Source organism: Cervus canadensis, chromosome 2 (genome assembly GCF_019320065.1).
Source record: "Cervus canadensis isolate Bull #8, Minnesota chromosome 2, ASM1932006v1, whole genome shotgun sequence".
NCBI classification, from domain to species: domain Eukaryota; kingdom Metazoa; phylum Chordata; class Mammalia; order Artiodactyla; family Cervidae; genus Cervus; species Cervus canadensis.
Genome location: NC_057387.1, coordinates 675,013 through 701,039, shown reverse-complemented (window position 1 = coordinate 701,039; position 26,027 = coordinate 675,013). Strand labels below are relative to the sequence as shown.

General features: G+C 36.8%; 1 protein-coding gene across 1 annotated transcript; it reads right to left on the bottom strand.

Moving 5' to 3' along the window:
- Positions 1 to 194: 194 nt before the first annotated feature.
- On the bottom strand, positions 195 to 25,985 carry MPC2 (mitochondrial pyruvate carrier 2). Its single transcript, XM_043450077.1, has 5 exons — positions 25,147 to 25,985; positions 11,282 to 11,322; positions 3,329 to 3,413; positions 2,253 to 2,364; positions 195 to 508 (listed from the first exon to the last, which is right to left on the bottom strand). The coding sequence occupies exons 1-5, from the start codon at positions 25,253 to 25,255 to the stop codon at positions 472 to 474; spliced, it is 384 nt and encodes a 127-aa protein (XP_043306012.1). The 5' UTR covers positions 25,256 to 25,985; the 3' UTR covers positions 195 to 471.
- Between the last annotated feature and the right edge of the window lie 42 nt (positions 25,986 to 26,027).

Sequence of the window (26,027 nt, the reverse complement as noted above, 5' to 3'; positions counted from 1 at the left end):
GTTTGAGGTCATGTTGCTGGATATTCCATGACCCATTTCTTACTCTCTTTAGCTCTATTTCCTTTTACCATTAGCTACTTCATCATCCTTCACTGTATAAGTTATTAAACCTTCCAACTATCTTTTGACTCACTGGAATATGTGTGCTCTTATATGCACACACTTTGGTTGACTAGAACAGAAGGAGGCCAGTGGTATGTATGAGCAATATGATTTATTATGGACAAATAGTAGAAAAAATGCTACTAATATCCACAGATAAGTTCCTTAAGTCATATGTAAAGAGACAATATTATTAAAAGTTTGCTTTATTTTTCTGTTGAATCAAGTATCAATACTATCTCCCAATTACATTTTATGCCTTACAAACATTAGCATAGTTAGTATCACCTCATCAACAACTGAATAATAAATCAAACTAGGTCCCGGTGGTTATGTCCGTATCTAGATTGCTAGGGTGATCAGGAACTCTTATTTGTTTGCTTTAGCTTTTAGTTCTTGGTTATATCTATAAAGAAAACAGAAAGAAAAAAGCATGAATCACAATAAACACATTCATTTTTTAACTAAAAAATTTTTTTCTTTTTTTGGTTGCACTGCATAGCATGTGGGATCTTAATTCCCTGACCAGGGATAGAATCCATGCCCCCTGCAGTGGAAATGTGGAATCTCAACCACCGGACCACCAGGAAGTCCCTAGATAATATTTATAATAAGACGGGAATGAGAAGCATATTCCATCTCTTCTTTTTCACTAGTCAAGAGGCTATACAGTTGTAAATACAATCTTGCCAGGGGCTTATAGGTAGAAATATGCAGAAAGGAGAATAACCTAAGGACTTTATTTGAATCTGGCTTGACACTGTCAAAAAGTCTTAACTGACTTACAGTTTGCTATACAAAAGTATTAATTTAATGTAAGAATATTTTCATTTTTGAACTATATGAGAGTATGACAAATGTGAACATATGTATAAAATTTACCAAAACGTAGTCACCTAGAGCTTTTAATTTAATATTCACAAAGCGTCTTCCCTGAGAATAAAATCAGTTGGGAATGAGCCTGTCTAGTCACTAAAAATATAATTCTGTGACACAGGCTGGCTACTGGCTTAGGAGGTGTAACATTTAAGTTTTTTGAAACTAAGGACAATTTCTTCAGTTCTCATTAATTCTCAATTTTCATTAATTCAAAGAAGAATTAACCACAAAGCTACAGAATCTTTCTGTTTTACAACATCCTGGGCTTCATTTACTAATCTTCTCAGTTGAAAATAGAGTGGAAAACTGAACAAGCACAAAAAGGAAGCTATTCTATGAAGCCTATCATACTTCCTATACGTCCCAAAAGGCCCTGATTTCAAATATTAAACCCTATTTTCCTGAGTGCGCCAGAGAGTCCAACACTTGTATTTCTAACTAAATCTCTCAATCTGCTATTTTAATTGTAAGGCTAAATATCCTTTTATTGAGTTGTATCTGAATTTCTGCTATTAGAAATAACATTTTTGAATGTGGCACTTAGTGTTCTCACAGTTTTACTATGAGGAGTTAATATAAGGTTAAAATAAGATGGTGTATGAGAAAAGTACTCTGTGAATAAAATCACTGCATAAACTGAAGTTTATATTGATATAAGTTAAGACCTAAAAATGGTTATCAGGCATTTGTAGAATAAGGGAGTATTCATCTATCTGTTATGTCCTAGATTATTATGAAAAGATTACACAATTAAGCTGCAAGTAAAGCTAGGTATGGAACAGATAAATGAAATTAAATGTACTATACACTACAAAATAGAATGCTTTCTGAAAAGAAGGAATATTACATAACTCAATGTTTTCTAATTTTTTATTGAGATCATTCAATTTTTTTAGCCAAAGAAAGCTGTTATTCATAACATTTTTTTTGTAATTTTGGAAGGTCCTATGGTTCAAACAAAGCCAGAGCCTTCATCTAAGCTCATTCCAGAGTGTTAGCTAGTCACTGACAAATAATATTAATTACTGAATAAATAGTTTCAAGGGCTTCCCAGGTGGCTCAGTGGTAAAGAATCTGCCTGCCATATAGGAGATGAGGGTTTGATTCCTGGGTGGGGAAGTTTCCCTGGATAAGGAAATGGCAACCCACTCTAGTATTCTTGCCTGGGAAATCCCATGGACAGAAGAGCCTGGCGGGCTACAGTTCACAGAGTCACAAAGAGTCGGACACAACGGAATGACTAAACGACAACGAAAACATGGAGAGCTTACCTCCAAATACGAAAGAGCTGAGAGGCTCCTGCTGTCCCAACAAAGAAATTAACAGCAAATAGACTCCAGTTTTTTGGAATAATTACAAGTGAGTATCTTGACCAAATAAAGCCTGTTGAAATAAAATATTTTTTAAAAACAGCATAGGCATTGCTGCAATCTTATCTGAACATTTAACATTAGAGTAAAATAATAAGACTAAGATTTTATTTTCTTGGGCTCCAAAATCACTGCAGATGGTAACTGCAGCCATGAAATTAATAGATGCTTGTTCCTTGGAATAAAAGCTATGACAAACCTAGCGAGGATGTTAAAAAGCAGAGACGTCCCTTTGCCAACAATAGTCAAAGGTATGGTTTTTCCAGTAGTCATGTATGGATATGAGAGTTGGACCATAGAGAAGGCTGAGTGCTGAAGAACTGATGTTTTCAAACTGTGGTGCTGGAGAAGACTCTTTTTTTTTTGGAGAAGACTCTTGAGAGTCCCTTGGACAGCAAGAAGATCAAACCAGTCAATCCTAAAGGAAATCAACCCAGAATATTCATTGGAAGGACTAACGCTAAAGCTGAAGTTTCAGTACTATGGCTATAGAGCTAACTCACTGGAAAAGATCCTAATGCTGGGAAAGATTGAGGGCAGGAGGAGAATGGGGTAACAGAGGATGAGATGACTGGATGGCGTCACCAACTCAATAGACATGAGTCTGAGCAAACTCCGGGAGATAGTGAAACAGAGTAGCCTGGCATGCTTCAGTCCATGGGGTCACAAAGAGTCAGAGACGACTTAGCGACTGAAAAACAACAGCATAAAGTAGGGGAAAAAGGTTATAATCTGAGATTTAATGAAGTTGGTATAATTCAGGATTACACAAAACACTCAGTTATTACATCAAAGAAAAACTTTTATAACCCTCCTTCTGCCTTCTTCGGCTATAGTCTAATAACTGCCTAAAGGTAATACCATTAATTTCTTTGTGTGTGAGTGTGTGTGTATGTATTTCAAATGTTAAACAGTCAAGTAAATTGATGTAAAACTAATTATTGAATGTCCTATACGAAGATATTCATTTAATTTACCTGTAGCCATCAAAACAGCAGACTGAGCCGTGCTGAGTTTTTCTGCAGGTCTGGCCATGTCAGCCAATCCAGCACACACCAGCCCCTGGAAATAAATGTTTTTTCAATGTTACTCTTTTTTAGAGGTGGAAGTATCGGAAAGCTGGTATAATTTTAAATTTCTTGGTTAGGTAATTTTTCCTTAATGTCAAAGTATACATGGTCATTTCTTCTCTGGTGTATTTTTAACACTGTCTTTTATAGAACCCTTCTACTCATGCTCCACCACCAGCGTCAGTCAGAAAGTTGAGTAATGAGTCCTAATAGAATATCAGTTATGCTACTCTACTACACAGATTAGAATACATAATAGAATGATTTTTATCGATGAAAAATTCACTCCTACACAAAATAAAGAGATACTAGGACAATGAACCCCTATATACCCATCACCCAGTCAACAATCATTGAGATTCTGCCACATTTACCTTTCCTCCTCCCTTTCTCCTTTTTTCTTTAAGTATTTTAAATCAAATTCTAAACATGTCATTAGAAAATACGGTCTTAAGAAATTCATTTTCGACTTCCCTTGGGGTCCAGAGGTTAGGAATATGTATGCCAATGCGGAGGACATGGGCTGGATCCCTGGTCTGGGAAGATCCCACCTGCCAAGGAGCAGCTAAGCCCAGAGCCACAACTATTGAAGCTTGGGTGTTCGAGTGTCCGAGTTCAGCAACTACTGAGCCTGCCTGGTGCAGCTACTGAAGCCTGAGTGCTCTAGAGGTGGTGCTCTGCAACAAAAGAAGCCACTGCTCACTGCAACTAGAGAAAGCCTGTGCAGCAACGAAGACCCAAGAAAGCCAAAAATAAACAAATAAATTCATTTTCAGGTTTTATTCAGTTCCTAAAAGATGCATGACACATTAAAAAAAAGTTTTTTCCTCCTAAGTAGAACACATGCATACTAGTGAATTTATACACAAATTTAAACCAATTAAAATGATTTTTATTTAATAAAGTCATTGGTTCAAGAAAGCAGTGATTCTGGCTCAATGTGGCAAATGGTTAAATACAGAAGTGGAAGTAGAGGTATATCATAACTAACACTACTTTTCTTCTTAATTTTCATCCATAGTCATGTGATTTTCTTCTCAAATAGCTCCAAATCATCACTCTCACTTTTTTCTTCCAGGTCCTAATATACATTTTCTCTCTTGCATATTTGTTCCACTTTGGCAGGGTGGAATACTGCCCTTGTATAGGGGAAGAAGGGGACTGGTTTCCACCATTATTCTACTCGGTCCATGTATTACTACACTGTGGCTTTTCAAATACACTAGAGGCCATGTTCTAGCATTGTCTTTTGGAAGAGGGTAACAGCCACGATTTTGTTTATGCTCAGAGTATACATTTCATTTTTCTGGGACATATTAGTAATCATTCTCTCTCACAAAGGTCCTGAGTGCCCGCTCCCACAGTTCTTTTTCTTTTCTTCTTGAAATCATCTTCTCTCTTAATATAGATGTATATATTTTCTGATCCATATACAAAGACGTTGGAGATATCATGCCCTTTGACTCTCTAGTATTTTAGTGTATATTTGCTAAGAACAAGACTATCTTCCCATTTTCTTAATCCATAATCTAATCACAAAAGTTAACATGGACAAGACACTGTTGTCTAATGTACAGTTCACAGCTAAATTTTGACATAGTTAAAACTGTCCCAAAATGTCTTAAAAAAAATGGTTTTTTCTTGTCTAGAGTAGTTAGGTCAGGAGAATACACTGCATTTGGATGATACACCTTTTAGTCTTCTTCTGAAACTGAAGTATAGTTGGTTTATAATACTATATTACTTAGTTTCCTTTCCTGAATTTTTAAAAAGCCCTTTCAATTTCCATACCACTCTAATCTCATGTAAATTACCTTAGAAAATCTTATTGTGAATTTACTTGTCTCTGTCATTTACTAGTTTGATGACTTTGGTCAAGTTATATAATTCTCTCTCTTTTTTTTTTTTTTTGGCCATACAGCTTATTGGATCTTAGCTCCCCGACAAGGGATTGAACTTGGGCAGCCTGCAGTGGGAGCGCTGAATCCTAACCACTGGACAGCCATGGAATTCCCCATGACACTTGTCTTATATTCTTCATGTATAGAATGAGAATATTAATAGCTACCCTTGCAAGAGTGATATATTATTAAATGAGATAATATGATTTAAAGATAGTTAGCATAGTGTCTGGAAAATATTACTGTTAGCAACGACAAATAGTAGTTTACATTTTCAGAGAAACAGAGGTAAGGGAATATTAGTCTCTGTACTCTTTCCAGTATTTCTAGCCTCAAGGGCTAGAAGGTCAATGTTCCTCTTCTTTATTATGAACTTTACTCAAATAATAGAACTGTAGAGTCAGAGAGTGCATGGAGTATACCAAAAGATTGTGTAAATTACTCCCTAACATAGGAAGAAAGGTCTACCAATTGTAGAAAGGTCCAAAGTGACTTTTAAAGGGGGTCATGTAAGTGTTTAAGAGCCTAGGCTTTGAAGTCAAATTAGACCTGAGGGCTCACATCCTGAGTCCTACGTCACTTAACAACAGTTTTAGTTCTTTGAACCTCAGTATCTTTACATCTCAGATTTTTTCTGGTGAAGATTAAATATGAGACAATGTATTAAATAATCCAATACAGACAGTTTGGCATCTAGCAGATTCAAGTTATTTCTCTGCTTCCATTAATTAAAAACTGGTTTTCAAATGTGTGTGATTCTTTTTGGCACCTTGTTATCTCCACTGGGTGGAGTAAATACTCATCAGATAGTGTGGAACATTTTTTTCCTTCTTTTCTTCCAGTATTTTCTCCTCTAGTTAAAAAAAAAACCTCATATAACACTTTTAGAGGAGTGTAAAAAATAATGAAAAACCACTATATAATATTCCAATTCCAAACACTTAAGAGTTAGCAAAGTTCTCAAGATTCTAAACTGTGAATTAGCCTATGTTAGGAGTTACAGCTGGAAAAGCAAGTAGTTAGATACTAAAAATCAGCATAGATAATCTTAAAACAGTTTGACTTATTCCTAAGAACAGAAAGGAAGAAAATTAGCTACACAATATGGTATACTGTTCAAGAGTTAAATATAAACTAGTCTGTGCAAAAAGACAACAAGCAGAAAGAAAAAAAAGCTCTCTGAACTGACCTTCACATAATAGTTTCCCCAGGTTAGCCAAGGGGCTCCCCTGATAGCTCAGTTGGTAAAGAATTCGCCTGCAATGCAGGAGACCCCGGTTTGATTCCTGGGTTAGGAAGATCCCCTGGAGACGGGATAGGCTACCCACTCCAGTATTCTTGGGCTTTCGTTGTGGTTCAGCTGATAAAGAATCCACCTGCAGTGTGGGAGACCTGGGCTCGATCCCTGGAGGCTACCCACTCCAGTATTCTGGCCTGGAGAATTCCATAGACTGTATACTGGGCTGTTTATTCTGTATTGCACTCAGGCATTTTTGCTCTCACCAGTTTTTTTTTTTTTTATCAAGTCACTGTAGTTGTCCTCAGACCTGTTTATACCAGTTTTGTTGCAGAGAAGCCAATTCTGACTCCATGCTGGAACTGTTTCTTTGACTTGCTTTTTGCTGCTTTTGTTATTATAATTACACAGAACAGCCTGCCTCAGAATCCTGCCCCTCTGACTATAAAGTGCCTTTGTTCAGAACCCTGTGTACCTGTAGACGGAGGGAGGGAAGAAATCAACACATCCCCTGCCTGAGGCTTGCCATTCCAGGAGATTGGCAAGATTAATGGCCTTTTTACTTTGGTTCCTCACCTCCCCCCATCTCTGATCTATAAAAGAACCTGGCATCCAGATCCCGATAAGATGGTTATTTTGAGGCGTTAACTGCCATCTTCTCGGTCAGCCAGCTCCTCAATCAAAGTCTTCCTTGCCTCAATCCCTCGTCTCTCGGATTCACCGGCCTGTTGTGCAGCGAGCAGAGCAGAGCGAGCTTGGACTCGGTAACAGTTTTATTTTTTAATATAATTTATCTAATTTAATGAACTAGGTAAACAGCTGATATACGAAAAGAGGGTTGCTATTTCTATGAAACTAAAGTGATTGCTTTGGAAAGACTGAATAAAGGTAAGTTGTTAAACCTGCAATCAAATTTGGTGTAAACAAGACAGATATAAAAAGATTGGTAGGGGGGAAACAGAAATCTAGCAGGTGTCTGCTATCAGACTATTATGAAAGAGTCTATAAACTTGCTCTGATTTAAAGAAAACTAAACTAAAATTATACAGGATGCACTGTGGCTATAATTCTTCCATGATAAATGATGTGGAACTCAAAATCAGTGGATCCACACATGAAGCCCTGGCATTATAGTAAATGATGGATAAATGAATATGTTTATAGTCTTAGGGTTAAAATAGTTAAAAGTATGTAGTATTATTTTTTAGAATTATCCAGTTTGACCTTTATGATTATCTGATTTCAACTAAAGTGGCTAAGAAGGATTCAACCACAGTTAAATGTCTAAAGAAGCACAGTCTAAAATTCTTAATGGAGAACTTATGTGAGAACAAGACACAGGAGTTTCTATGGTTGTGCTGTCATCAGGAGACTATGCATGATGTCAACACGAACTTAAAATAGAAGTTTTTAAAGGAGATAGTGGAGAAAGCACTTATGAATATATAATACCGTTAATGTTTCAAAACACTGATAGACCAGACCAAAGAACCACCAAAGCTATTGGTAACACAAACAAACATCTAAATTGTGGCAAATCTGTGACCAGAGGACCCTTCATAAATTTACTGTAAATACAGTAAATCATTCTTTTAGCTTTTTTTTGGTAATTTTTTATTGAAGTATAGTTGATTTACAATGTTGTATTAGCTCAGGTGTGTAGCAAAGTGAATCAGTTATACATACACGCATACCCACTCTTCTTAGATACTTTTCCCATATGGGTCATTACAAGGCATTGAATAAAGTTCCCTATTGCTATGCACTAGTTCCCTGTGCTACACAGTAGATCTTCATTAGTCATCTATTTTATCATTCTTACTTTTCAAATAATGTTTCTAGAAACAATATTTCAGAAATTAATTCAACTTTGTAGATGCATAATTTTAAGTGTTGGTAGGAGAGAAGAGGAAGGAAATAGTAATATACCTTTCACAGTATTTTTTTTTAATACTACACTACTTTTAAATGCTTAGAGTATGGGCAGAATCATTAAAGCAGATATTCTGTAATTTCTCTTTTAAACTGATAGAGCCTTTTTGCAATATACAAATCTAAAAAAAGAACTGCTCCCTAGTTCTCTGTAAATACAGTCCCCTATCACTACTTTACTCTAGTCCTGTTTTATAGGTGAGACAAAAGGGCACAGACAGAATTTGCGTAAGGCCATAAAATTGCTGCTGCTGCTGCTGCTGAGTCGCTTCAGTCATGTCCCACTCTGTGCGACCCCACAGACGGCAGCCCACCAGGCTCCCCCGTCCCTGGGATTCTCCAGGCAAGAACACTGGAGTGGGTTGCCATTTCCTTCTCCAGTGCATGAAAGTGAAAAGTGGAAGTGAAGTCGCTCAGTCGTGTCTGACTCTTTGCGACCCCATGGACTGCAGCCTACCAGGCCCCTCCATCCATGGGATTTTCCAGGCAAGAGGACTGGAGTGGGTTGCCATTGCCTTCTCCGCCATAAAATTGAGGGATAGCTAATTCCAGTTCTAACGTTCTCAACTACTTAGATTTACAACTGAGTTTCTGAACTGTTCTAACAATTTAAAACTACACATTTAAAAGAATTAAAATATCCTACAACCCAACAACAAAAAACAACTTTATTAAAACTTGGGCAAAGAGTTTAAATAGTTTTCCAAAGAAAATGTAAAAGTGGTCAATAAGCATATGAAAAGATGCTTAGCACAGCTAAATGCACATCAAAACAACACACCACTTCACACCCATTAGGAAGGGTATTATAAAGCAACAGCAAAAGTAACAAGTGTTGGCAGGGATGAATGGAAACTGGAAGCCTTGTGAATTGCTGGTGGAAATGTAAAACAGTGCAGCCACTGTGGATAATATTTAAGCGGTTCATTAAAAGATTAAATAATAGAATTACCATATGATTCAACATTCTATTTGTAGTTATATACACAGAAGAACAGAAAGCAGGGTCTGGAACAGATATTGTATGGACACCCAGGTGTCTATCAACAGAAAACTGAAAAAACAAAATGTGATACATACATACAATGAAATATTACTCAGACTTGAAAAGGAAGGGAATTCGGACACATATAAACCTTAGGATATTATGCTAAGTGAAAAATACCAGGCACAAAAAGACAAATACTGAAATACTGTATGATTTAATTTATAGAAATTCACAGAGAAAGTAGAATGCTAATTGCCAGGGGCTGGGGAAGAGGGAAGTGAAGAGCTATGGTTTAATGGGTTCATAGTTTTAGTTCTGCAAGATCAAGAGTACTAGATCACAATACTGTGGAACAATTATCCTACAATTAAAAAATAAATTAAAAGAAAAGTACTAGAGATTGGTTGAATAGTGATATACTCAACTCTAAAAAAGAGGTTAAGATGTTAAATTTTATGTGCATTTTATTACAATAAAAAAAGAAAGCCTGTAGATCTGTTAGGGGAAGCACACTGATTGAAACTGCCCACCCTGGCCAGGCACCATAGTAACCATTTGCATGAGTTGTTTTATGACAGGAGATCCTGATAAGGAATACAGACCTAATAAGCCACCACCAACCGGAAGAGTTTGGGAAAGGTCGAAAGGAGACACCACATGTCCGTCCACTTCCCAGAATCCCTCTTGCTAGCATCCATCTTGGCTGAGCGATGCGTGCACCACCAGGAAAGACTCTGAATTAGAATGATTGGCCAAAGACCACCTGGAAACTAATCCCATCACCATAAAACCCAAGACTGCGAGCCATGGGGCAGAGCAGTTCTCCTGGGTTCCCTCACCCTCCTGCTCTCCGCCCGGGTGCCCTTTCCCAATAAAATCTCTTGCTTTGTCAGCACATGTGTCTCCTCGGACAATTCATTCCCGAGTGTTAGACAAGAGCCCAGTTTCGGGCCCTGGAAAGGGTCCCCTTCCTGCAACAGATATAGGGCCTATTATTAAAACACAAATTACTGGGCTCCATCCCCATAGTTTCAAACTTAGTAAATCTGCAATGCGGCCTGAAAATTTGTGTTTCTAACATGTTCCTGGATGATGCCAAGGTTGCAGGTCTGGGGATGACATTTTGAGAAGCACTGCATCAAGCCAAAACTGGCCTTTCCAACATAAAATCAGTGATTTGTTATTAATAGCCATTACAATTACTTCTTTTCAGCTAAATGAGAACTTTATGAATGGAAACTCTGGCATAGGATAAAAGCATTTACTGTGGAGTCAGAAGTTCCAGATTCTATCGTTTACCAAATGTTAATATATATATATATATACATATATATATATATGTATCCTGGATAAATTCTTCTACTTTTTGAGACTAATTTTCCTTGCCTCTGTTTTGGTGTTAGTATCTTAAGTTCTCAAACTAAGTTAATAAAAAAAGTTAATCTTGGGCAGGGGAGGAGTTCAAACCAATTTAATGTTTTACGTAGTCACAAAATTTTAGAATGAAGTGTCATGTTCTTAGGTCCCATAATTATAAGCTTTTTGATGATAATAAGTTCCCCAAAGGGCTCCTTATCTAAGGAGTTCAAAAGACCCCAGGTAGGTAGTATGCTTATAGAGTAAAAATGATACATCTGAGAATATTTGCATGAAATTATTTCAAGCTGTACTATGAACATTTAAAGTACATCCTTCAAAAAAAAAAACACATAAAGTACATCCTTCAGAAAAATTACTTCAAATTAATAAGCTCTTTTAAAGAATATCTTTTTCAGTAGCATCAGCCAAAACCCAAGACTTACCCATTTCATAATTGGAGCCCAGAAAAATACTGTTCTGGGACCTGGAAAAAAAAAAGAAAGAAAAATTTAGCAATAAACCAACTATTTTCTATATGCCTTTTAAACAGCCATCACATTTCAAAAACTCAAAGATTTATTAATCTATTTCTAATAATTATTACTGTGCTTTCTGCATGCTTTGTATTTAAGTTAAAATTTAGAGAGTCACCATGGTATCAATTTTTCATACAAGTTGTTTTGATTTCCATGTCCATTCTCTGTATTATTGAGAACTATTAAAATTAGCTAAAGTATAATAGAGGTAGTTTTGGAAACTATTCTCAGTGTATTTTGCTTTGAACATGGAACTTAATATCATTTTATTTAAGGATAATCTTCAATTTGAGGAAATGATAAATTATGGAATTTTTGTGATATAAACCTCAGTAGATATATATATGTATATATTCACTAATTCTATTAATATTTATTATTATAAATGATGTCACCACATGTATTCTAGTAAAAGTTCTTACAAAAATTCTATACATCCTAGTAAAAAATTAATGACCCTAACCTAAATTAATTTAACCTAACTTTAAAGGGCACCTGAGAAAGGGAAAAGTCCTTGTTTTAGTTATCCTGGTACTCATCCACCTCATGCAAAATGTTCAATAAATGTTGACAGTATTTTTGAAATACTGTCACTATTTTGAATATATTTGAATTTCAAAATGGTGACAGTATTTTGAAAAACAACTCTGGTCTTCCAGATAACCTGGGATTTGAGAAGCACTGTGAATTTCAGAAACAAATAAGCAATTTGTTTCAGAGCTAGAAGTAAACTCACAGATCATCCTTCATTTTTACCAACAGGCTCAGAGAAGTTCCATGACCTACTTAAGTCATGCGGGTAGTTAGCCCAGCATTGTAACTAGAAACTAAATGTTCTAACTCTCAAAACTTGTGCTCTTTAACCAATAACCAATAACATAACTTCTTACTCTTCCAAATCACAGATCTCTTTTAATCTTTCAGGGCATACAGTGACAGGAAAAAACAGATTTGTCCATGGTAAATCAAAAGCTAAATCTAATACACATCAGAGCACTTAATATGGTGTGTAATGTTCTCAACACACTGCATCAACAAAAGACATTTATTTCTTAACATAATTTCACATAAGATTTTTAAGCAAATTCAAAATTTAAAAAGTCTTATTCATGAATATTATTTCTACCTTAATATTCCACTTTACTTTGTAAAAATAAATAAATCACATCTAAAAGGGCATAATCACCCAAATGTAACACATTTATTTCTCTTCATCTACTCCAGTAATATTTCTCAATAGCCCACTATCAGGTAAGAATGATTTTTTTCCCCAATTTTACCCCTAGTAGGTAAGCATGGGAATACCAGACCATCTCACCTGCCTCCTGAGAAACCTGTACTCAGGTCAAGAAGCAACAGTAAGAACCGGACTTGGAACAGACTGGTTCAAAACTGGAAAACGAATACGTCAAAGCTGTATGTTGTCACCCTGATTATTTAACTTATATGCAGAGACAACATGCAAAATGCTGGGCTGGATGAAGCACAAGCTGGAATCAAGATTGCCAAGAGAAACATCAATAACCTCAGATATGCAGATGACACCACTCTTATGGCAGAAAGCGAAGAGGAACTAAGGAGCCTCTAGATGAAGGTGAAAGAGGAGAGTCTAAAATCTGGTTTAAATTTCAGCATTGAAAAAAATAAGATCATCGCATCTGGTCCCATCCCTTCGTGGGAAATAGATGGGGAAACAATGGAAACAGTGACAGACTTTGTCTTTTCGGGCTCCAAAAGTCACTGTGGACAGTGACCGCAGCCATGAAATCAAAAGACACTCCTTGTAGAAAAGCTACGACAAACCTAGACAGTGTATTCAAAAGCAGAGACATTACTTTGCCAACAAAGGTCCATACAGTCAAAGCTATGGTTTTTCTAGTAGTCAGCTATGGATGTGAGTGTAGGACCATAAAGAAGGCTGAATACCGAAGAATTGATGCTTTCAAACTGTGGTGCTGGAGAACTCTTGAGAGTCCCGTGGACAGCAAGGAGATCAAACCAGTCAATCCTAAAGGAAATCAACCCTGAATATTCACTGGAAGGATTGATGCTGAAGCTGAAGCTCTAACACTTCAGCTACCTGATGCAAAGAACTGACTTATTGGAAAAGACCCTGATGCTGGGAAAGACTGAGGGCAGGAGGGGAAGGGGACGACAGAGGATGAGGGGGTTGGATGGCATCACCGACTCGATGGACATGAGTTTGAGCAGTTCCAGGAGATGGTGATGGACAGGGAAGCCTGGTGTGCTGCAGTCCATGTGGGCACAAAGAGTTGGACACGACTGAGCAACTGAACAACAATAACAAGGTGAACATTCACTGTCATTAATAAAGAAATGTTTCCAATCACATACATAAATAACATTTAAAAGGTAAAATTGAATTAAACCTATTATTTAAAAATAACAAATAGTGAAACTGAAAAAGCACGGAGCTAAAAAAAGAAAAAGCCGGGATTTAAGCTAAGATTTAGTTGCAGTTGTGGCTTCAGTTTGTTGCAGAGATCATTCATTCATTCACTCATAGTAATTACTTCATGCTTTATAGTCCCCTAGGCACTAGGGATACATTGGCAAATAAAACACAGAGCTGGTTTTTCATAACTTAAGCACAGGCAGGTTAAGTAAAATCATATCTGTAAGCTGTATAAAAACATTTTAGGGAAACAATTCTAAAGTGCTTTTCATCAAAACCACTCTATTTTCAGTTATATAATACTACCACTCAAAAGTGAAAATTAAAGCAGTGATAATACTTCTTTTTTTAATGCATTTTGGCTGAATTACTATCAAAAGTAGTTGGTTAATGTTAACAATAAGGAGAGAAATTTGAAAAATATAAAAAATGGTATCTGATCCTTGTGTAACTTTTGCTTATTAATTAGTTCTAAAAAAGTATCAAACAGTATAAACTATTGCTCACCTTTAGCAATACTAAGTGATTGTAATGTTACAGTTTGGACTATGCCACTATTCAGCATCTCCTTGGTATAGTTTTGTAGTCCTCTCAAACTAATTCACATTGTTCAATGTGGTTTAAATACAACGGGATTTAAAAATCAGATGTACTATTACTAATATTTTACTAATAATCTACTGTAATTAGCTCTGTATTTACTTATATTGATAAGTCTGGCTTATACATATGAGTTTCTAAGTAAGCTTATTGATTCCCTAGAACATTTTTATTTCCCAGTTACAACTCAGTTTTATTGGCAAGCAAAGGACAGTACACCCTCTAGGCCTGAGAGTGGGCCAGCCCAAAAGGAGAGGCCTCAATCCCTCTTTGGCCGCCTCCTTTTATATGTTTGTCTCCTCCCTGCCTTGAGCCTGCCCTAGGCAAATTGGGCTGGCTAAGAACTTCACCTGAAGTTCTCACTCGTGTCCGTGGATTTTCCGTTGTTCTGTTTTTGCAGGCTTTTTCCTTTGTCTTTTAGCCACCACCATTTTGGGCTCCTTTTCCCTATTCTAACTTTCTAACATTCCCCCCTCAAGAGATGGGAGGCCCAATTCTTTGGGAATAGGGGTGTCGAGGTCTCTCTGGCTATTTCCTGCTGAGCTGGGATGACTAGGGGCATTGGGCCTTCCCCTCTTGCTCCTAGAACATTTAAACTTAATCCTAAAGTTCCTCTATAATTTATCTTATTTCCTCAATCTTCAGGGAGCTGGATACCATCTTTAAATTAATAATTCTTCGAACACTAGAGTATCATGGCATAGCCCCTGTCTTTCCTTATGGCCCCAAATAATTATTCATCTTCTTACATACATATGACAGTTAGTCATTTTTATGCTTGACTATGTACTGTAGTTTTCTATATTTTAAATTAGAGCAAATCTAGACAGTACTGAAATGGTTGCTGGGAGAGTTAAAACTATTAAGGAATTCTAAATTTTAATGTTCTTTTAACTGAGTGAAAATCTATATTTAACTCCTGAGTTGTTAATCTTTAATCCAGTGTCCTAAATTTTGTACTGTTCTGATCACAGCCACTATTGCACTTCTAGAACTCTGGCACATGGTGATTCCCTCTCCTCAATATTTGAACAAGATGGGGAAATCTTTAGTAGATTAGGTTGGCATTTCAAAAGAAATGTTTAAAGGATAGAAAACATGAAAGCATGGAGTTTCAAAATATAAATTCCTAATCCGAACTTGTTGTTGTTTAGTTGTTAAGTCATGTCTGACTCTTTGCGACCTCATGGACTGTAGCCGCCAGGCTCCTCTGTCCATGGGATTTCCCAGGCAAGAATACTGGAGTGGGTTGCTATTCCCTTCTCTAGGGAATTTTCTCAGCTCAGGGGTCGAGCCCACATCTCCTGCATTGGTAGGCAGATTCTTTACTCCTGAGCCACCAGGGAAGCCTAAGTTAATTAGATTTTAGCCCAGGTCACTTGTTCTCACCCAGAGGTGATTTTGCTCCTCAGGAGACGTTGACAATGCAAAGGACAACCCCCTACAACAATAATCCAGCCCCCAAAATATCTATTGTGCAAGGTTAGGAAACCTTGGTCTAGGTGGACTGACAAGCTAGGCAAACATGCAACTAGTTTCATGCTGTTTCATGGTTCTAAATCTTAGTTCATACTATCTCCTCTCAATATTTGGCCTTGTCTTCATCTGGCTAACTCCAACATCCTTCTAAAACTCATTGTAGGTTTTGTCTCCTCAAGGACTAGATTAAATGCTCCTTCTCCGAACTCTCAAAGCGGCAGCCTGTCTATTCTTCTATTGTTTTCTGCACATAACAATTAAACTGAACTATTTATGCAACCGTTACTTTAATTAGACAAAGTCCTGAAGTTAAAGACTGTTTCTTAGTTTTCCTAGACAAATATTTTTGAACAGAATTGAACTGGATGAACCATATCTAGGAGAGATGCTAATCAGAGATATTCAAATTTTAGGAAATTTGAATGAACTTCAGGACACCAGGTTCTCTTTACATCAGGGCTGTACTTGACTTTGACTCATTAGTTACGCTACTGTTACACCACTATACTCCCCTTTTTGGCTATTGAAAATTCTTTCCATGAGTCTGATGCCATAATGTACTAATCCTATAAGTCAATCTTTTCAAACTCTCTGGTTACTTTATTTAGCTTGAGTTTCTGAGATTCCTATCATCACACTTGGTTTATTTTTCTTTGTCATTTACAAAGTCTCAGGGTCATATGCCGTATCAATTACCAAGTTTATTTTTTATCCCTGCGTGAAGCTTGGCTTCATCACTCAAGGATAAGCCAATACGTTGTTTTAGTCTCTGGCTTTGGATTCCCAAACAGGCTCCACTCTTCTCTTTCAAAACTGATGCTTCCTCTTCTATCACCCCCCAAACTGTTTCCTCTAGGGTTCTAGTTTCTTTACGAGCTGAAATGGTTGACCCTTCAGGGTTAATGAACAGTCAAGCTTTTCAGTAGCTTTGCCTGGTAACTGATTTACTCTACTGCCCTGTGCTTGGTGGTGGTTTTAAAATATCAATTGCCCTTCTCCCACATAACCAAACCAAACAAAAACTTCAAACAGTAAATTACTGTTGCTAGAACAAAGGCCAAAAGAAGTTTAGATATTTTATTTAAGGAATAATTTTAAACTACAAAACAAAGCCTAAATTAGTTTAATGACGGCTAAGCACTGAATTTAAAAACGTAAGTAGCATAAATATATATATATAGTAATAATAAGACATTCTAAATTTCTAATTTTTCTGAAATATTAGAGGATGCTAACAACTGACACAAATAATTAGAGATGTGTAAGTGCAAACAACAAGTAGTGTTTTCTTCATTGTTTAAAAAAAAGGGGGAAATAGCAATACCCATGATCATACAATAAGTAAACAAAAATTTTCAAAGAAAACTTATTTTATTTTATCCTTCCACTTTTAAGTAGCCATTTTCTACCTTAAAAGTAAAGAAGTCAAATAAATGTAGACATGTATTAATTTAGGTATAGAGGCTATTTTCTTAAAAACAGCAGTCAATCAATAATGAAAATAGTAATGAGGAAACATGCCAACTGATTTTGACATTTAAAACATGAAACAAGTTAAAACATTTTTTTATTGAAGTGTGGTGGATTTACAATGTTGTGTTAGTCTCAGGGGTACAGCAAAGTGATTCAGTCATACATATATAAATGTATATATAAGTTTTTTTTCTTTTTTAGATTCTTTCCCATTACAGGTTATTACAAGATGTTGAACACGTGAAAGTGAAAGCTTTGCTCCCTGGCGGCTCAGCTAGTAAAGAATCCGCCTGCAGTGTGAGAGACCTGGGTTCCATCCCTGGGTTGGGATTTGGAGAAGGGACAGGCTACCACTCCAGTATTCTGGCCTGGAGAATTCCATGGACTCTGTGGTCGGACACGACTGAGCGACTTTCACTTTCACAGTTGGTCCTTGAAGTATAAAATAGATCCTTGCTATTTACCTAAAACATGAAGATTAGACAAAAATGTTTTGCAAACAGGTACCACTCAAACAGTGAGAATACAATGTTACACTATCTTTCCTAGGTCTGTCTGGGAAAAACTGGTTTATGTTCTACAATGACACAGCTGTTCTCACTGAAGAGCATTAAAATAATAAAGTCATTAAATAATCATGATACCGGAAGTGATTATAATACCTTAAAATCAAGATAAGCATAACTAGAGTATCTAGCTAACAATCATTATGATGGATGAAAAAACTTGATTAGGCAGAAATTTTAAATGGCTGAAAATATACTGAATAAAAAGCAGCTTTTAAGAAATTTAACTTAAAGTCTAAGATGAGAAAAATGTATTCCCATCAGATGTAAACGTACATTCTTTTAGACAAACAATTACCTAACAATACATTTTCATCTTGTTTCTTACAAGTCCACTTTTGGAAGTTGAAAAAGATGTCAAATGCTGACTACTTAAAACTATGAACTGTAATGTAAAACAAATGTATGGTTACAAAAGGGGAAAAGGAAGGTGGGGAGGGACATATTAGGAGTATAGGATTAACAGATACAAACTATTATACATAAACTAGAGCCGTAACAAGGATTTACTGTAAAACTATGAACTATTTTTAAGCATAACAAAAAAAATACAAAGAATAATATAATGGTCATTTTCTCTTGTGTTGTTAAATGTTTGTCTAATTTTTAAAGTGAAACTGATGTTCTTTAAAGTTCAAATTTTTATGGAAGAATTTGAGGAATTCTGCAAGAGAATAATACAACCAAATATGTAAGAGACATATATTTTCAAACAAATTAACAAATCTAGTTGCCTTGATGAACTTGTTAATAAAACAATGACATATTGATAATTTTATTTCCTAATTTCCTTATCTGAGAGGAATTTCTGCTAATGAAATACTTCATAAATTCTACCCAGAAAGAATGTCATTTATTGCATAATTCTCTTCCTAGGGAAAGATTTCCTTCCTGGAACAGAATAAGTAACTTTTACACACATGCAAATATACACATATACAAATACTGAATAGAGCTGCTCCCGATGTTGAAAATAAAATTCTTATTGAAAGCTGTCCACTACCCCACCTAGATCCTTTCATACCATTTCTTTCCAGTTTATTGCTTCCAACATCCCTGAACTTTCCTCTGAAGTTCCTTGTGTCAATCAAGTCCACCTTTTTGCTATCATGGAACCAGCTACTTACAAATTCTTAGAATTCATACAGGTTATTATTCTTTGACACAGATACTGACTGTCAAAAATTACTCGTTTTTATTTGTACTAAACCTAGTTCCGATTTCACACGGAGAACATCATGGGGCTACCATTTCAGAGTTAAGCAATCTTTCTATCTTCTGTAAGGCCTTGGAAAGAGCTTACTGAAATAGTACCCAGAACATCATGGGTGAATAATGATTTTTAAAATGTTGAAAGCCTGAAAACAGGCTTTGGTGAAAATGCCAAAGAAAATAACAGGTGAAGTGACTAACTATGTTAGGTAATATGCATTTTAGGGTTGATACATTTTAAATTTATATATTTCTTCAATAACAAACTCAATGACTTCTAGATTTAGAAAGATTGTTTAAATTATCTAGTTCAAGCATTCATCTTATAAGCCAGGTATATGAGGTTGAGAAAGGTAAAATTACTTATATAAAATACACAGCACAGCAAGGACAAAAATTTAGATGCCTAAAACCTAAACTAACAATAATTATATAGTCTTCCCTGATGAAATCTGAGTTTCCTGAAGCCTCTGAAACTAAGAAAAGTCACAGCAGAAATACCAAATTGTAAACTGTTACAGCCGGAAAGGACCTTAAAGAAAATACAAACCCTCTTCTTTTTATAGATGAAAAAGAAAAGGCATTTCTTCAAAGTTAATTTGTCTCATATTCAGATAGTTCCAGATAGAGTAAGAACCAGAATGCAGGCTTCTTTGATCCCAGCCGTCTTTCTACTATGCCATACCATACTTTAAACATATTTCCATCTTTTATAGCCAAAATTATTATGTCTGAGAAATAATAAACTATTATTTATTGATGTACAGTTGACTTATAATGTTGTGTCAATTTCAGGTATACAGCAAAATGATTCATTGATTTATATATATATGTAAACACTTTTCCAGATTGTTTTCCCTTATAGGTTACTACAAAATATTGAGTATAGTTCCCTGTGCTATACATTTGGTTATCTATTTTATAAACAGTAACATGTATATAACTATTCATAGCTTCTCTAAGGGCTTGCTTCTCCTTTAGTGTATCTAATGGATCAAATTAGATGAGGCATAAACAATCTTAACTTCTTAAAATTAGTTTAAAATCAAAAGTTATGTTAAGTGTCAAACTAACAATTACAGCAAGGATTGTATTACTTTTATGATCTCTTCTGAGAATACAAAATCTCTGTGGCTAGGGATTTTTATTTTATTCATTAAAATAACTCAAATGCCAAAAGTATCCAATATACAGTAGGCCCTCAATAAATATTAAATAATTCAACTTTATTGGAGCTAACTAGTTTAAAGATATTCTATTTGACATCAATAACTTAAACATTTGAAATCTCAACTTTCCCTTTTGGTTCTCATTCCTTAATTTTAAGCTAATAGAAGTTAGTACTATAATAAATAATATATGTATACTTATATATTTACTGTATATTTAATCATAATATATATTAAACACTGCTAATAGTTCATTTAGTATGTTTTTATTTTAAAAATACTCTCTAGGTCTATAAGATAAAAAGGAAAAACTAATTCTCTGGTCTAGGAAAAAGCAAATATTCCTGTTGTGAACACCTTAACATAACTTTTCTCATCAGCCTTCACAGAGAGAACATCATGCAATGTAAAGAATATTCTTAGCAAAAGTAAGCTAAACACAGCAACACATTTTGCAGAAATATTTTTCCAAAAGTTCTTCCACTTAAGCCAAAATATAACTCATTATAAGCAAAGCTATGGTAAGCAAAAATTATATGGTTAAGATAGTTATTTTCTGCGCTGACTTAACTGAAGGATAGTTTTTATTTTTATTAATTTCTCATTTAATTTCCCCCCCAGTTTTATTGAGATATAACTTTTTTCTTTTGGCTGCACCTCACCGCTTGTGGGATCTTAGTTCCCCAAGCAGGGACTGAACCTGGGCCATAACAGTGAAAGTTCAGAGTCCTAACCCAGTAATTTCTAAGGTATAACTCTTTAGAGCTGTGGTCTCCTAACTTTTTTAAAATTTTTACAAATTTATTTATTTACGGCTGCACTGGGTCTTCATTGCATGCAGGCTTTCTCCAGCTGAGGTGAGCGGGGGCTACTCTCTAGTTGCGGAGCATAGGCTCTAGAGCTCTAGAGCAGGTGTGGTGCGTGGGTTTAGTTGTCCCAAGGCATGTGGGATCTTCCTGGAGCAGGGACTGAACTTGTGCATTGGCAGGTGGATTCTGAACCACTGGGCCACCAGAGAAGTCCTTTCCTAACTTCTTTGGAACATACTGCCCCACCAGTTTAAAAAATATGTGAGCATATACCCTCTATATACAATTTATATATACAAGTTGACTCCATGGAATTCAGATGTGTACAGATTTTCCTCAATTTATGATGGGGTTAAACCCCAATAAATCCATTGAAAGTTGAAAATATCATAAATTGAAAATTTATTTAATACACCTAGCTTAGTCTAACCTACCCTTAAATTGGGCAAAATCATCTTATTTATAATAAGCTTATTTATAATAAATTGTTAATATATAATTTATAATAAATTGTTTTTATTTATAATATTTATAATAAATTGTTTATATTTTATTTATAATAAATTGTTAATATATAATAAATAAAGCTTATAATAAATTGTTGAATATCTCATGCAATTTATTGAACACTGGGGCTTCCCAGGTGGCACAGTGGTAAAGAATCTGCCTGCCAATGCAGGAGACACAGGAAATGCAGGTTCAATGCTTGGGTAGGGAAGATCTCCTGGAGGAGATCTTGGCAACCCACTTCATGAACAGAAGAGCCACGCGGTCACAAAGAGACACGACTGAGAGACCAAGAACGCAGCACACACGTACTGAAAGTGAAAAATGAATGGTTATACGGGTGCAGAAGAGAGGCATTGGTTGTTTACTCTATGGTCGACTGGGAGCTGTACTTTGTCGCTGCCACCTGTAAGGGCACTGTACCACATATCACTAGCCCAGGAAGAGATCAAAATTTGGATTTCTACTGAATTTATACTGCTTTTGAGCCATCGTGTAGAGTTGAAAAATCTTAAGTTGAACCATCCTAAGAAAGGGCCTGTCTATTTACACAGACACATATATGTAAATGTGCACTAATACATTATATATTATAAAATATACACAAAATGGAAACTTTAAAAAGATAAAGTAAGTACTAACAGAAGTTCTACTGTTTTCTTCCTATATTCCAAAGTTTCATTTTGTGCATCCTTTGGGACAGTTCACCCCATTCTGGAGCTCATAAATACAAATGAAAGATACCTTTCCACTAATAATTTTTTTTTCCCAAAACTAAGCTTTTAAGTAAACATTGAGCAGCATGATTTTTACAGTAAACTCTGGACAGCATACTTTGACAGTCAGGAGACGGTGGGGGGACTAAGAACTGAACTTGCCAGGACACATATTTGGATAGAACTCTATTCTTACTCTAAAGAAGTAGATGATTATGTGCCACAGACAATATGTAGATAAATGAATGATGAAGACCACAGGTCTAACTATATATATATAAAATGCAATATTCTAAGTCTAATAAATATTTATATAAAGACATATTCTTGTGACTTGTCTAGACATATTTGTCAATGATACGATTAAATCTCAAAAATTTAGAACCCAGCCTTGCATATTACTGTGAAAACCTCCAATATGTGAATCCAGTCTAATGATGATTAGATATATCATTTAATGATTCAGAAACACACTATAATGTAAACTAGTACACAAAAACCTTGAATATTCCCTGTTAAGTCTTAGAACAATAATTTCTTCAGATTTTATTCAATACTTGTGACAATCAACAAGTTATATTTTTCATGTTTCTTCACTTCTGCATTGGTGTGCCTACAACTTTTTAATCACAATTTTGCAGTGATGGGTATTCTTACTCTGGATATTAGTAAATAAGAGAGAACTAACACTAACATTTGTTGAAAGTCTATGTGCAAACACAGCTACATTTTACAGACAATACATCACTTAACTTTCACAACAATCCTTAAATGGTGATAATTCAGTTCGGTTCAGTTTAGTCCAGTCGTGTTCGACTCTTTGTGACCCTATGGACTGCAGCACGCCAGGCTTCCCTGTCTATCGCCAACTACCGAAGCTTGCTCAAATTCATGTCCATTATTTTGGAGATAATTATTAAACCCATTTTATATATTAGAGCTAAAGGTTAGGGGATTTAAGATCAAGGTCACACTGGTCAATCTGGCTTCAAAGTCTAGCTCCTTCCATCACACTGAGAAAAGGGTTACAATAACTGAACTACTCCAAGAGTATCTAGATAAACTACATGATCTACAAACCAATCTCAAAAGAAAGATAATTCTCTTTCATTCTAAAAGTTGAATAAACTATTATAAACAATGACTATAAGTGGTTAAAGCCAAGACCCTGGAAAAGATCACTATAAAACTGCCCTCCAATTCTGTTTTAAAGTAGTTTAAAATTGTTCCTCCTCTAGCCTGTCTTTCTCCTACAGACCAAATACAAAGCTTAAGAGGGTCAGCATTGACCACAAGAATTCAGTTGAGACTAAAGCCGAGGGACTTCCCTGGTGGCCCAGTGGTTAAAACTTGGAGCTTCCAATGCAGGGATTGAGCATTCAGTTCCTGGTTGGGGAACTAAGATCCCCCACATGCCAAACAGTTGGCCAAAATCATGCAGGCCATAATCATGCCACACAATGCGGCCAAAAAAAAAAAAAAAAAAAAAAAAAAAAAAAAGCCTAGATTATTACAGAAGCATTGCTCAACTCTTCCTCCTGAAAATCTCTGCCATAAAACAGAGGACAATTTCAAAAACTGTGTCTTAAAGAACCAAAAAGCAGATAAACTAATCTTCATTAATAAAAATCTCTCCTTAAAGGTCAGTTTTATAAAGGGTAAACTATTGCAATGAATAATATTATACTAAAGCATAATTCCAAGACACAGATTAATCCATTATCAAACTTGGAAATCAGATTTAGTAATCATCTTAGATTCCCAAGAGCTGCTTCATAGTCAGCTATGTGGGGAGATATACCACTTTCCTAATGACATCAACTGCAGAGATAGATTTAACTATGTAGAGAAAAGGGCCACAGGGGGGTTGCACTTCAATCTTCCTATTTATAACACACTTTGTCCTCTGCTAAGTCTTCGGCTTGAAAGTGACTTCAGAATGTATCTGGTTTGAGTTCCCAGACAAGTAAGTACTATTACTAACGTTTATATAAGAGGTAACAGGATTTTAGACCTTAAAATAAAGAGTTGGAGGCATTGGGATCTTCCAATTTCTTACAGCATTATTTTTTCAACTACAAGAACGCTGTTTTCCAATAGGTTAAAGACAGAGCTAATATTTATTGAGCGTTTACAAAGAATCAAACACATATGTTATCTTTAACATTCACATCGACCACATTTCACAGAAACTAAGATCTAGGATTTTACCCAAGGTCACATCTACAATTAGCAGCAGAGCCGAATTTAAATCCAGGTCTGTCCACACAAAAAGGTTCAGAAGGAGCTTGTTCAGTAGTAATTTAGGATAGACTTAAACAAACTAGACCTATGGGGCAAGGAATGACACTGACTCAGAAACTGGCTAAGGCTTCTCCAGGCCTGTCAGCTGGAGCTGAAGGAAGTATGACCTTTACTCCAAACACTCTGGGGCGGTAAGACAGCTCTTCTGCGCGTGGGTCAATGTATCACTACTCATGGAAGGAAAGGGGAGAGAATGAGGTTTCCTGGTGGCCCAGACCCTTTCCTGGCCGCAGAAACGGAGAAGGGTCAAACCAAGACGCCTGGTCCGGATCTGAGTGGTGCCTAAGAGAAGCGGTGCAACAAAGGTCGCAAAGGGCGCAGACTTGAAAATCACGAGTTTTAGACATGTTGGAAAAGAAAATGTGAAAAGCAAGGAGCATGGGAAAGTACACAGATTCACTTGAGGACCAGGGGTTGGGGCGGTGGGTGAACTGTCCACCGGCAGAGTTGTCAGCGGATCGGTAAAGGGAGGAAAGGGGCAGGAAGGGAGGTCTCCGTGGGAGCCACTTTGGGTTCATTACCTGCCGGGTGGTTGTACAACGGCCTCAATTTTTCAGGCAGCAGGAGCTCCACTCTATCAAGGACCCGGTGGTAGGTGGCCCGCAGGCCCCGGACGCCGGCGGCTGACATTTCTGCGGACGAGTGATCGTGGGCAGCCGGGTGGTAGCGTGGCCGCGTGCTCGTCCCTGGCTGGCAATGTAGGGCAGCTCGTCACTTTCCCCTGTATCAACGCCTCGCGCCCTCTCTCCCTGGGTGCCTGCCCTTCCCGCGGCTGAGCCTGACCCCCCAGCGAACCACCCTTTGGCCCGCGCCCAGAGAAGGTTGTGGGGGCGGAGACTCTGCGACGGCCCGCCCCGAGCCCGCCTACTGGCTTCTCACCGCCGGGACCCGGGAGGAGTGGCTAAAACAGGTGGCTAAAGGATGGCCTCACCGAGTCGACCCAGAGGCCTACAGGCAGCGCGCTTGCGCAACCAGAGCTGCCCGCACTGATTGGCCCGTCCCGGGCGCGGGCAGGGTCCAAAGCAAACCTCCAATTTCTTCTTCCTGCTCTGGAAGCCATGTTGGAGAAGGGAAAGTGAAGCTGCATCGGCGGATACCCTTTCACTCTGGTTAAGGAGGCCCCTAAATAAAATGGACTATTCGGGCCTTCCGTGCCCCGACTAAAGATGACGCCGCATAACTCTCTTGCTTCCTTTGGAATGAGACTCGTGAGCGCGAGACTTACGACTTCAGCTACTTCTCTATTCCTCATTTATCCATAGAGTATTAAGGATTTAATTAGAATGGCCTGAACCCAGTTTTCTAGGGTAAGGGCGGCCATGGCACACACCTGCCTCAATGCCCAGTGGTAGTCATCTCGCGAGAAAGGTTTGGAAGGGCGGGTGTAGAGAACGAGGAGAGG